The sequence below is a fragment of the Excalfactoria chinensis genome, chromosome 4 (genome assembly GCF_039878825.1).
Source record: "Excalfactoria chinensis isolate bCotChi1 chromosome 4, bCotChi1.hap2, whole genome shotgun sequence".
NCBI lineage: Eukaryota > Metazoa > Chordata > Aves > Galliformes > Phasianidae > Excalfactoria > Excalfactoria chinensis.
Genome location: NC_092828.1, coordinates 49814214 through 49826195, shown reverse-complemented (window position 1 = coordinate 49826195; position 11982 = coordinate 49814214). Strand labels below are relative to the sequence as shown.

The window sequence follows — 11982 nt, the reverse complement described above, 5'->3', positions numbered from 1 at the left end:
CCAACTTATGCAACACCAGATTTGTTTACATAACTGCTGAAACGGTGCGGGGTTTTTTGTTGTTGAGTTACTTCAGAGGACTTTTTTCACTCAGAGGGTGGTGATGCACTGGCACAGGTTGCCCAAGGAGGCTGTGGATGCCCCATCCCTGGAGGCATTCAAGGCCAGGCTGGATGAGGCTCTGGGCAGCCTGGCCTGGTGGTTGGTGATCCTTCCCAGGAGAGAAGTGAAATTAGATTATCATTGTGGTCTTTTTCAACCCAGCCATTCTGTGATTGTATGATGCTATGAGTTGAACACACAGCATACAGTGTGTGTAAGTCCAGCACGCAGGTGTACAGCGGTTTGTAACGTGACTTTTGCAAGTACAGCCTTAGCATCCACACTGAAGTGGAAAAAGAGCTCTGTAAAACACACGTTCTCCACAGGTTAACACCGACATGACTGAATGGAGCTGAACTATCCAGCTTTGGCATCGCCAGGTGCAAGGAGAGCCAGGCACTGCAGGCTGCCGGCTTCTATCGCTGTATGAACAGAGCTCTCCAATGGAGCCCGAAGATCCCAGCCCGCTCTCCTTCCTCCCAGCGCTGTGCCCGCGAGCAGCACCGAGCGCCCCACCTTCCCCCTCACGGCGTCCGGGGCGGGCGGTAACGGCGCTCGGGGCGGGGCGGGCCGCCATGGAAGTGCGCAGCGAGGGGCTGCCCCACGCCGCGGCCGGGGGGGCCGCCTCTCTGCTGGGTACGGGGTCGGGGAGGGTCCTTCGCGGAAGGGCTGGGACGACTGTGTCTCGCCCAGGGTCCTGTTCCTCCGCCTTGTAGTGTTGTTTCCGCCTCTGCCAAGTGCGGCCCTCGTGCAGGCGCCTGCCCCTGCGGCACTGCACAGCGCTCCTTTTCATCCTCCTTTTGATTTCGTTTGCTTTCTGTTTCCTTCTTTTCGGAACAAACCAACGTGTCTTATCTCTGCGCAGAGGACGACAGCCATGCTGCCTCGCTGGTGAGGAGAGCAGAAGACGGAGATCCCTGGGCGTGTTTTCTAAGAGGACAGCAGTACTATGAAGAGGTTGGGGTTTTCCTCTTTTAAAGTAGCTATGAGCAAACTCCATTCAGTTTTGGTGCTAAACGACACCTTAAAAAGCAACAGGAGATGCCTGTGCGGATGCATTGCCAGTCTGATGTGATGAGGTAGATTGCAGAATGCTTGTCCTGCGCATACCTGTTTCTCCTGCACTTGCACACCACTACGTGTATTTGGGTGGATTTCTGTACGTGTACCTGAAAACAATGAACCCTTAGCTGGAAGTCCCAAGTGCTTCCATGACTTCCCAGTGTTGTTGCAGTTGCTAACTCACTCTCTTTCCATTTTCTGCCACTTCTGTGGTTGTGTTTTGTTTTGTTCTTTTTTTGCTCGTTTCACACTACGCCAAATACTCCTCATTTGGTGTACTCTGTCTTCGTCCTTCTTTCCCAGGGCAGGTATGGAGAAGCATTAATACAATTTGATAAGTGCAAGGATGCGGATTTTCAGGCGCTGTATCAGCTTGGTGTAATGCACTATGATGGACTAGGCACTAATAAGGACCCCGTGAGTAACGGAGCTGTACTTCTTACTTTTCTTACAATAGCAGTTTTTAATTACTAAGAGCTTCTTGGTAAACTTGATCATTTAAGATCAGTAAGTGACTGATTTAGAAGGTACGGATGCTCACAAAGTATCATCAATGGAGGCATCGGGGCTGAAGAAATCCTCAAAACCAAGTACACCGAAACAGGCGTTCTGGAAGTAAAGGCAAAGAGAGATGAAGTTACAAGGTGTCCAAGTAAAATCATAGATTCATAGTCGTAAAATAGCTTGGGTTGGAAGGGACCCCAAGGATCACCAGGCTGCCCACCCCCTGCCACAGGCAGGGACACCAACTTCAGATCTGGTACCAGACTAGGCTTCCCAGCGCCCCATCCAACCTGGCTTTGGACACCTCCAGTAATTACTGTGGGTGCACTGGGAAATAAAGATTAGTGTGTATTATAGAATAATAGCCATTTATAAGCAGCATTTGTTCAAATAGTTACCAGGCGGTTCCGCTTAGACAAAGATAAGAGTTTTCAATCCATTGCAAATGCGGAAGGTGTTTGGGTAAACGAGATGTCAGCATTTCACTGATAGCTGCACATACATATTTTAAAGGGAGGTTTTGCAGTCAACATGTAACAATTATAACACCTCAATCGTAGGAAAAGGGAGTGGAATACATGAGGAAAATACTCAACTCTGATTCCCCAGACGCGAGACATCTGAGGTTCGCGGCTGCGTACAATCTCGGCAGAGCGCATTATGAAGGGTACGGCGTTCAGCATTCAACTGAAGAGGCTGAAAGGTGATTGCTGACAGGGATTTTCCTGATGAGTTGATGCCGAGATGCTGCTGTTGAACTTTCTTTGTTTCTATTTTCCTAGGTTGTGGCTTATTGCTGCAGACCACGGGAATCCAAAAGCCAGTGTAAAAGCCCAGAGTACTTTAGGGATGCTTTATTCCATGCCAGATCTAAAAGATCTGAAGAAGGTAAAGCTCACTCGCACCCTTTACGAATTTCATGAGTCCCAACTAATTTTGGGTTTCACAGAAAGGTTGTGGTGGTTTATTTGACCCTTTAAAACTGTGTATTCTGAGTAATCCTAGACATTATCATTCATTTAAGCCCATATGAGGAGGTGGTCAGTCCCCCTCCCTTTGGACTGGCTTAACGCTGCTAGCGGAGACTTATTTCTATTTAATAGGAATATCAGAGAGAAAGAAAGAGTGGATTAAAATGTTGCCAGCCTTGATGCCCTTCACAAATCAAGCAGGTGTTACTGGTTGACAGCTCTCAGTAAATGATGCAGGTTTAAAAGCCTTCCGGGGATTCTGCCTTCTTTTACATATAAGCACTTCTTACTGACTGGTTGATGTAAAGGGTTTGAACGAAACCGTACACAAGACAGCCAGCTAAAGTGAATACATCAGCATATCAAAAGTTAATTAGATAATGCAAAACATTCGTTGAGATAAACAGGAAACAATGTTGTGCCTCTTGCTTAGGCCTTTTTCTGGCACTCAGAAGCATGTGGCAACGGAAGCCTGGAATCACAGGGTGCGCTTGGTGTTATGTATCTCTATGGACAAGGTGTACGTCGGAACACTAAGGCTGCTCTGGAGTGCTTGAAAGCAGCAGCAGAAAGAGGAAACGTCTATGCTCAAGGCCACCTTGTGGAATATTATTACAATAGAAAATTCTTCTCAACAGCTGCTGCCATAGCCAAAAGGTCAGTTAGTTATTACAGTATTCTTATTATATTCATATAAAGGCAATCAGCCTACCTAAATGAAAGTGATTAAGTTCATAAACTTGTCTTCTCAAGATCAAGAGACCTCATTTTTAAAGGGAGAATAGCAGAACACTACCAAAATTAAGTCAGTAGAGTTCTGGGTTATTCGGTACAGATGAACTTCTCTTCCTGATGCTGTGAAGCAAACCAGTCTTGAATTACAATCTCAGGTAGAGCCATCTTCCTGTCTCCTTGTCCACAGTCTGGGCTGGGCTCCTATTTTAAACCCCTAGAGGTGTTCTGCTCTCCACAACCTCCATTTTCATGTCATCTCCACCCGCTATCTTCTGTCTTGTTAGTGGTTGTGATCCCACAGTAACTTCCCTAAGCAACAGCCTGGGATGGGACCTAGAGGTAGCTGCTGCAGGTGGTGCCACGCCACCACGCTTTAGCTTTGCATCACTTGCTGCTCATTGGGATGCATACTGTATGTGCACTTTTTGAGCCTGAACCACAAATTAGTCATCATCTACATGTGAGTAGCTTCTGTGATTACCCGAACCCTGCATATGCCGCTGCAAAGCAGCAGCTCTGGTAATTCAGCAGTAGTTGAGCAGTGAGTACTGCCTGGTCTGCTCATTGCTGAATAGCCTTCCCAGGGAAAGCTGGTTGTTTTTCCTCTTGTGCTGCAAATGTACTGACAGCTGTTTGGTCTGGGTCAGCCTGTCTTGTTTGGAACGTGCTTCCTCCAGGCAACGCCGTGAGGCACGTTATTCAAATGAACAGACTGCGCATTTCATCACAGAAAATAGCAATGAAATCCCACAGTGCAGCCAGAAATGACTATTTCTGAGGCAAAAGATTCTGCCACCATATTCGAAGCAGGTCCACACGCTGAGGATTGCTCTTGCAAGATGTCTCAGCAGCTGTACATCTGTTCTTTCTATGTTATGGTTCCTTTGTTGTTTCATATTCCTACCAATTACATTTGGCTGCTTTATGCACAAACATTGTGTTAAAATGCACAGATATCATGCGATTATGTACAGTGCACCCCTGCCCAATATTGGAGTCTAGGTTAGCTACTACTATTCCTCACTTCAAATAATTTTCTTATTCCACATGGTTCTATTTACCATTTCTATGATACGATCTATCTATGGTACGATCTATCTATGGTACGTTCTACAAGTCAGCTCCAAAACTAGAATTTTTGTTTGGCTTGGTTTTCTATTCTCTTGGGTAATTATATAAATGGAAAGGAAGCATGACCGCATCATATGGAAATACAGTTGACTTAAATGTGGCCCACAATAGCCACATATCTAACCTAATGCTGTAAATTCTACAACAGGACTACAGAAAATGACAACATCGAGATGCTAGCAATGCTGACTGATTGTCTCCCCGAATATATAACCAAAGGGATTGCTATAGCTGCTTTCTACTTGGCTAGGTGCCTCCATCTCGGCCGAGGCATAGAGAAAGATGAAGCTGCTGCTAAAAAATACTATTCTAAGGTAAGCTGGTCAGGTGCTGGAATGGGCTGCCCAGGGAGGTGGTGGAGTTACCATCCCTGGAGGTATTCAAGGAAGTGTTGTATTGAGGATGTGGCTTAGTGGGAAATACTGGCACCAATTGGACTGGGTGATCAGAGAGGTCTTTTCCAACCTTTCTATGACTCTAAATCCTTGCAGCCTAATTTATATCTCCTGAGATTGAATGATACCTTGGATGTGTGTCTTTAAACTCACTGTTTTGTTTTATAAAAGCCTCTATCTTAAATAATATTCTTTAAAAACTGCAAGAAAACCAAGAGTAATTAAATTGTACTGAGAAGTACTGGAGAGCCTTGAAGGATACTGGCTGCCCACTTGCTTCAGCAAACAATTCGTACTGTCAAACAAAAAAACATTCCATGGAAGTCAGCAAAAAGCTTAGAAAGGCAGAGGATGGAACTCCCCAACTTACTCAAGTAATTGTACCATTTTTATTACATTATTATTGATCGAGGAGTTACTAACACTGGTGCATGGGGGAGGAAAAACAGATTGTTTGTTCTAAATAAGTGCTAACGTTGAAGGAAGATTTACTGCCTGAGGAAAAAAACTAATAATGGCTTCTGAAAACTAAATTACATTAGTGATGCCTAAAAGTAAAGGCAAGACGATTGTGCTAACTGCAGGGAGTGCAGAAGCATGGTGCGCAGTCCAAATAAATGGAGAGTTACCTATGCAAATGTTAAGCTAGCAGCTGGCAATTTCTGTGACTCCTTACTCAGGGCAGCCACTGATAGAAAAGGCTTAGCAGAGCAGGCAAGCATTTGGCTGAATTTAGCATTGAAAAGATTTTGGTTGTGAAAAGCCTTTGAGAGGATAGGTCGAGGTCAGAATAGAAACCAAAGGTTGGCTGTTGTGAACACTTTTGCCAGTACAGATAAGATGTTGGATAAGTACATCAGGATTCCAGTACATGGCGTCACATGGGTATGGTCCTTCCCCTCGTCTTCTGTCTAGTCAAGCATTACAGACAGAAAATTACAGCTTTCACTCACCATTCGCTAACAGTGTATTTGCTACTGATAAGTAAGCATCAGCAGCTTCTCAGTATAAAAGTAAATTGCATCTGTTGATGAGTGTCATGTATCTGTACATCTACAGTCCTAGAGAAGGGACAGGCCACATAAAGGAGCAAAGTAGTAAAGGGCAGTTGTAAAACTGCAGGACTGGAGTTGTGGGTATGTTCAGTTTCTTTTCTACCTGAAAAATAACTGTTGTTAATCGTAGTTATATTCACCTGAACTGAAGATAGCGGAGTTTCTTTTGTTTTTAATAACTGCACAGCTGCACTTTTTGGCCTACTCTTTTGTTTTGTTGTTACCCAGTTTTGAAAGAGACAAAGAAAACAAGACGTAGTTGATGGAACTGGATGAAAACTACCAGTCTGTAAGCAGACTTAGGGTGCTGGTGGGGGTGCCAGCCGATCCCACAGCAACCAATGGTATTAAAAAGATCGAAACTAAGGCTAACGACTGGAGCTGAGCACACTCTTTTTAAAGTACGGAATTTTTCTGACGTGCCATCAGAAACAGACAAATTTACAGCCTTACTGGTGTTGTATTGGCAGCGTACAGTTTTGTTTTGGCCACAAGCTAGTTCTCCATGTTCTCTGTTTTCAAAGGCATGCCTTCTGGATCCTGATGTTGCTTCTGACCTTGAACTGAAAGCTAATCTTGGAAGAATTTAAGTGTTTCCTTCAGTTCTGGCAGGTATTACACGCACTTCCTACAATAAGTCATCTTTAATCTTCAGCCACAGACTGTTCACTTACTGCTTGAACTTATGTAACGTATAAGAAACTTACTGAGAATTTTATTTGAAAACAAAAAGTTCACACATGTAACTGAGATACACGTCAAAGGCAGGCTTTTAAAATGGCACTGAATGTTCTGTGAAGGACACAGCAGTGCCATGCAGCACATAAGTCAAACTGAAGAAATGAAAAGAACAGTATACTTAATGCTAAAAATGCAAAGAGATACTCTGAAAAGCGTGAACCCACACTTGTGTAGTTTTCACATACAGCCCATGACTTTATGCTGAATTCCACTGTAAAATCTTAGCTTTGCTAGTGGCATGTATACTTTCTTTTATGTGCTCTTCTAACTCACATGCATCTGCTAAACCATCTTCATATGTTTCACCCATAGACTACAGAAATTCAGAGTCAGAAAGTGGTCAGCATGACAAACATCTTTACAGTTTGAACCATGCCAATTTTTACTAGTATTGAATTCTACTTACAGAACCACAGAAGAAAAGGCATCGGTGTGGAAGCATGTCTGTAGGCCACACGAGGCCCATTTCTTCTATCCTTCTTCATAATGTGATTACTCTACCTCTGTATTAGAAACAGCTGGAAGACCTTTTGGTTAGGACGGCGTATGTCTGAGTATGTTATAGTGAATCTTTCATCGTACAACACCACTGGGAAGTTTACTGATGGCTGCGGTAAGCCTGCACACTTCTAAATACCTGTTTACTTGTTAAGCTTGGTACGTGTGGGAAAGCTTGCTTCTTAGGGCTGTGCTGTCACTTGAGAACTGTTCAGCTCTGTAGCAAAAGGAGGCAAGATGTTAGTAAGAACACTGATTTCACCGCAGCAGGTGGGTTACGCTGAATTTGAAATAAAGTAGTGAATGGCACCCAGAGCTTTTTGATGTTTAATTGTTTAGGTGGGCTTTAAGACCATATTTACACTTCTCTTCCTCCCCCCACATAAATTTAAAAAAACAAACACTGAAGATGTTTCTTTTTTCCTTCCTCTATAAAATAAAGATTTGAAGGTTGTCTGAAATTGAGTAAAACAGCCCTGAGTAATATCAGGGAATCTATTGGAATAGCGTAATTAAATGTCTACTTAGTCATTCACAGAAGCAGTTTGTAAGCACTACTCTCTGACCTCACGTTTAGCACAGGCATTCTGGTTGGAGATATCAGTTGAACATCTGTATTTCGGACACAGACTTCAGTAAGTCTAAACCATAAATATTCCTTATGAAACTGGCACTGTCAAACTCATTCAGTAGTCGTTAATACAGCCTAATCATTGAGTATTTAAATTGAATTTTGTTATTTATTGCTTACAAGTGCTTCAAACTACAGGAAATCTTTGGTAAAAACAAAATCGATAAAATCGTCACAATAGCTTTACATGTAATATTGCACAACAAGGCTTTTTCAATGCACGAGAAAAAAGGAATGCTCAGATCCTCAGCGAGGAGATTAGAACTGTACAACATTCATTAGTTTACCACTATAAGCAAAACTTCTTTTCATAAATGTTTAAAATAGCTTCTGGTTTCTTTGAGCTTATATGAACATTTATTTTTTTCAATCTATATTTGAAACAGAAGAGTAGTCAAATAGAACAGTTTAAATAAAAATTGGCAACTATACAACATTGTTTTGTCTACCCTACTACAGCATCAGATCTTTTCAAGTATGTTTACTTCACAAAAAAAAAGAAGTCTCAAGAGGAAAAAGAAAAACCCTAAAAATAATCATAGTCCGCAGCCCTCTATGGAAAAGAGGAAAATAAGTTTAATGTCTATTATTGGACATAGACATTTCTCTAGTGGTCCACTTGTGCAGATTCAAACCTAAGTGGCATTAAGCTGCTCTAAATGAGCTCGTAGCTCAGGACACAGTTCAGTTAGCAGCAGTTCCAGCAAAACCTGAAAAACAGAGAAGATAGAAGGTGAACACTGATGCCAAATTAGCATTCCTTTTAACCTTTCTGATATATACAGAACATCACAAGTAAGAGCAGCACAAAAGATCCTTCTGCTTATCTTTCATACAACTGCTGTTCCAAAAGCCTCAAATTCTCCAAGCAATGCAGTGAGTGTTTGCTTCTTCTCAGCCGTAACAAATCGGTGCATACCTTATGAAGCTGGGTAACTTGGATGGTGTCGAGACTCGTAGACAAAAGCAACACTGTATTTTAAACAGCTTTTTGTTACTCAAAATGATTCAAATGATGAAATAAGTATGTTTTTTTCTGACTTTGTTTAAGAACAAAAAAGTTACTTGCAGAGATTAGGATCATACCACTGTTACATATGCAAAACCACACACCCTGGCCTTCAATTCTGAGTGTAACTCAGCAATTAAGAAGATTCTACAATTAAAAGCCCACTTTTCTCGTTACTCACATAGAGTAGATGCTTGTTGGCCTTTCTTTCTTGCAGCGCATTGAACACTTTCACTACACCATGGCGGGCATTTTGCTGTCCAACGAGGCTCTGCAGAGTATCTGCAACAAACATGACTTCAGCATACAGCTTCACTCCTGCTAGGCACTACCACCCCAAAACACATAAGGCTGGAAAATGAAATGCTGCCCTTCATGGTAGATAGTTAGATGCATAGATGCCATCTGCCAACCTTTTAAAAGCACACAGGTAAGTCACTAGTTGGAAAGATACCCTTCACTTTCAAGTCAGCTGAGTTAAGTAATAATTTATACATTTAGTGTTAATGTGATACGTGGTCATTACACACTTGTGTCTAATGACTAAAAATCTAAAATGCAGCAAAAGAGGATTTGATTAACCGTTTTCCTTACTGGTTCTTGGATCTGGGATTAAGCAGAATGGAGGTGTTCTCACCTGGAATGTTTTCAAGTAGTTTTTGCTGTGCTCGCTGTTTGGTCTCTTGCCTTTGTTCATCGCTCTTGGCAGTCGGTGGCGGGGCTAACTTTCCATTTGGCCAAAAAGCATCTCGAAACACACCAATATAGTAAACAAGCATTGCTTCACTGAACATCCAATGTACAGTGTCACGGATTTGCCTGTAAAAAAGCGTGGAAGTGAGCGCATCACCTCTTATCCAAATCTGCTTTTTTTCCCCCCCCCCTACTAAAAACAGTGGAAGCAACGCTTATCTTCATGTAACTACCTCAATTTACAGACACTAATTCCAACAGCATTACAGCACGCTGTAATTACTGACCAGCAGCGCTCTACAATGGAGATCACTGCAGATAATCTGACTGAGATATACAGAAAGCTGCTCTTCGGTGCAGCCTGCAAATACATATTCCACAAAGAGCTATTGAGAGCCAGGTCATTCAGAAAAATAGGACTCGTCACACACACAAGGCTGCTTCACTGAAAAGTCTCTTAGGGTTCCCCTGTCTCCCAGTTTCTTTGAAAAGTAAAGCCCTGCATAGGGGAAAAAGTCCTGCGTAAATGAGCTGAAAGATAATCCACATCTGAGGCTTCTCGGCTCAACCTAACTGTAAACTGAGCCACGGAAAACAAATGTGGATTATCATACACCCAGATTACTGTTACTCTCAACAATTCTGCTCAGTCTTTTCCCTGTGGAACAACGTTGCAGGTTCAGTTCAAGTAACAGGCACTTACTTGTTGATGGTTCTTCCAAAAGTGACTTGTACTAGTGCAATTAATGTTTTTCTCACCCACTTAAACACTGGAATGATGAAAAAGGACAGGAAACAAAGGTCACAGAGTTACCAACGTTACAGAACCCACAATCATATCCCCATCAAAAGCCCAAACCAAAAATCCCACCCTTATGTTAAATGTTACTTAATTGTACACAAGTCTCTTTTTTTTCCTTGACCGTTTTCTCTGTACTGTTTGCTATACAGTTTCTAAGTCCTGCAGATGAAACACATCTGCATCATGCATTTGCCATTGATACTGGAAGCTATAACGTTCCAAAATATCTAAGTGCACTGAACCATGAAACTGCCCAACCACTTTTAATGCTAGAAGGAAGACTTTCTGTATCCTACAACTACAACGCTGTTTATGCAGCAGCAGCACTGCAATTCCAAAAGCATTCTCACACACAGTCAACCTTCCACTGCCAAAGGAACAAATGTGAGTGCTTCCTAGTAATTAGTGGCTAATACTTCTTTCATGCTGTTCACCATCATCAGAAGAAAAGCCTATATTTGGAATCTACATCTGTCATTTTTGGAAGGGGCTGCATTTTGTAATAATTACCCTGTACCTAATTTTATAGTGTTGAATGTGGCTCCACATTCCAATAGAACCAAAAATAGTTTTCTTCACTCAGTTACATAAAGGAGGAAAAAATCTGGTACCAAAAGGTGCTGCAGCTACAGCATCTTTTCCATTATACAAACCGAAGATATACATGCCTATAGGACTGAAGTGCATCCAGAATGCACTTGAAGCGGACATTAAGACCACATTGCTTCATTGGTGGCACATTCTGTGACAGTCATCTTTCCTTCCTCATAATTTGTATGTTGCTGTCTGCAGCCCATATCCACATCACGTGTTGTTGTACTTCCCTATTTTCTCCAAATTCATTTTCTTTAATGGAAAAGTATATTCTCTCCCTTGCCAGTGGCATTTTTACTGCAATGTTAAACTGTAATAATGCTTTCGTTCCAAAGTTTAAAAGTTAGGAACTATTGCAAAACAGCTCCTTGCCAGATTAATTGGCTACAGAGGTTGCACAAATACTTCAACTTTTTGAAACAGAAATATGTGAATTACAAAGCACCCCAGATTTCTTGGTGTCATGGTTCCACTAGCAAAGAAGCAGGTTTACAGCTTACTTCCTCGCAGCTCAAAAATCTCCCCAATCAGCATGAAACACGGCTCAGCAATAGAGTCCCTTTTTCCATCCACCTCTTCCCCATAGTCCGACAGGTCACTGTCCTCTTCCGTTTCTTCCTAAGAACAGAGGGACAATGCAGACACAGCATGACATTTCCTCAATACAGCTGATTTCCCTACCTGCACATGGGGCTGGAACTGAACAATATTCAAAGTCCCTTCCAACCCTCCTATGATTTTACATTCCTATCCTACAGTGTCTCAGCTGTACACCAGAAGACCTTATCCCTTCTTTCCATCCTCCAAACCCCAACCTTTGCAATGCCCAGCACTGCAAAGCAGCAGTAACTCGCTGTGTAAATGCAGGAAACAAAAAGACTGGTACTGATAATAGCAGAGGAGAAAGATCCCAGGGCCCCACTGCTGTGCAAAAGCCAAGCATAACAGCATGATACGTAGGCAGGAATGCTGTCCCTCAGACAGATAAGTAAAAGGGATTGTCATACAAAAACCCAGTGGGAGCAACGTGTTTCAAGATCAGCTGCATTTCCAAGAAAA

The 11982-nt window shown here is 42.4% G+C and overlaps 2 protein-coding genes across 2 annotated transcripts in view; one reads left to right on the top strand and one right to left on the bottom strand.

The window, feature by feature from the left end:
- Positions 1–412: 412 nt before the first annotated feature.
- On the top strand, positions 413–7506 carry LRP2BP (LRP2 binding protein). The gene is made up of 9 exons (XM_072334109.1): positions 413–738; positions 968–1059; positions 1468–1581; positions 2229–2371; positions 2451–2556; positions 3073–3296; positions 4654–4819; positions 6480–6567; positions 7105–7506. Exons 1-8 carry the CDS (start codon positions 546–548, stop codon positions 6543–6545), a joined length of 1104 nt encoding a protein of 367 aa, XP_072190210.1. The 5' UTR covers positions 413–545; the 3' UTR covers positions 6546–6567; positions 7105–7506.
- Positions 7507–7887: 381 nt separating this feature from the next.
- The window catches only part of SNX25 (sorting nexin 25), a 58548-nt gene continuing 54453 nt past the window's right edge, over positions 7888–11982 (bottom strand). The window contains exons 15-19 of the mRNA XM_072334104.1: positions 11424–11541; positions 10231–10297; positions 9472–9653; positions 9016–9116; positions 7888–8535 (exon numbers count right to left, since the gene is read on the bottom strand). Coding sequence (XP_072190205.1) covers positions 8461–8535; positions 9016–9116; positions 9472–9653; positions 10231–10297; positions 11424–11541 — 543 coding nt within the window. The 3' untranslated portion in view covers positions 7888–8460. The remainder of the gene's footprint in view (positions 8536–9015; positions 9117–9471; positions 9654–10230; positions 10298–11423; positions 11542–11982) is intronic.

Coding starts and splice junctions, on each gene's coding strand:
- LRP2BP (XM_072334109.1), top strand. CDS start 546: ATGGAGCCCGAAGATCCCAGCCCGCTCTCCTTCCTCCCAGCGCTGTGC. Junction 739..967: donor GGGGGCCGCCTCTCTGCTGG/GTACGGGGTCGG, acceptor ATCTCTGCGCAG/AGGACGACAGCCATGCTGCC. Junction 3,297..4,653: donor GCTGCTGCCATAGCCAAAAG/GTCAGTTAGTTA, acceptor ATTCTACAACAG/GACTACAGAAAATGACAACA.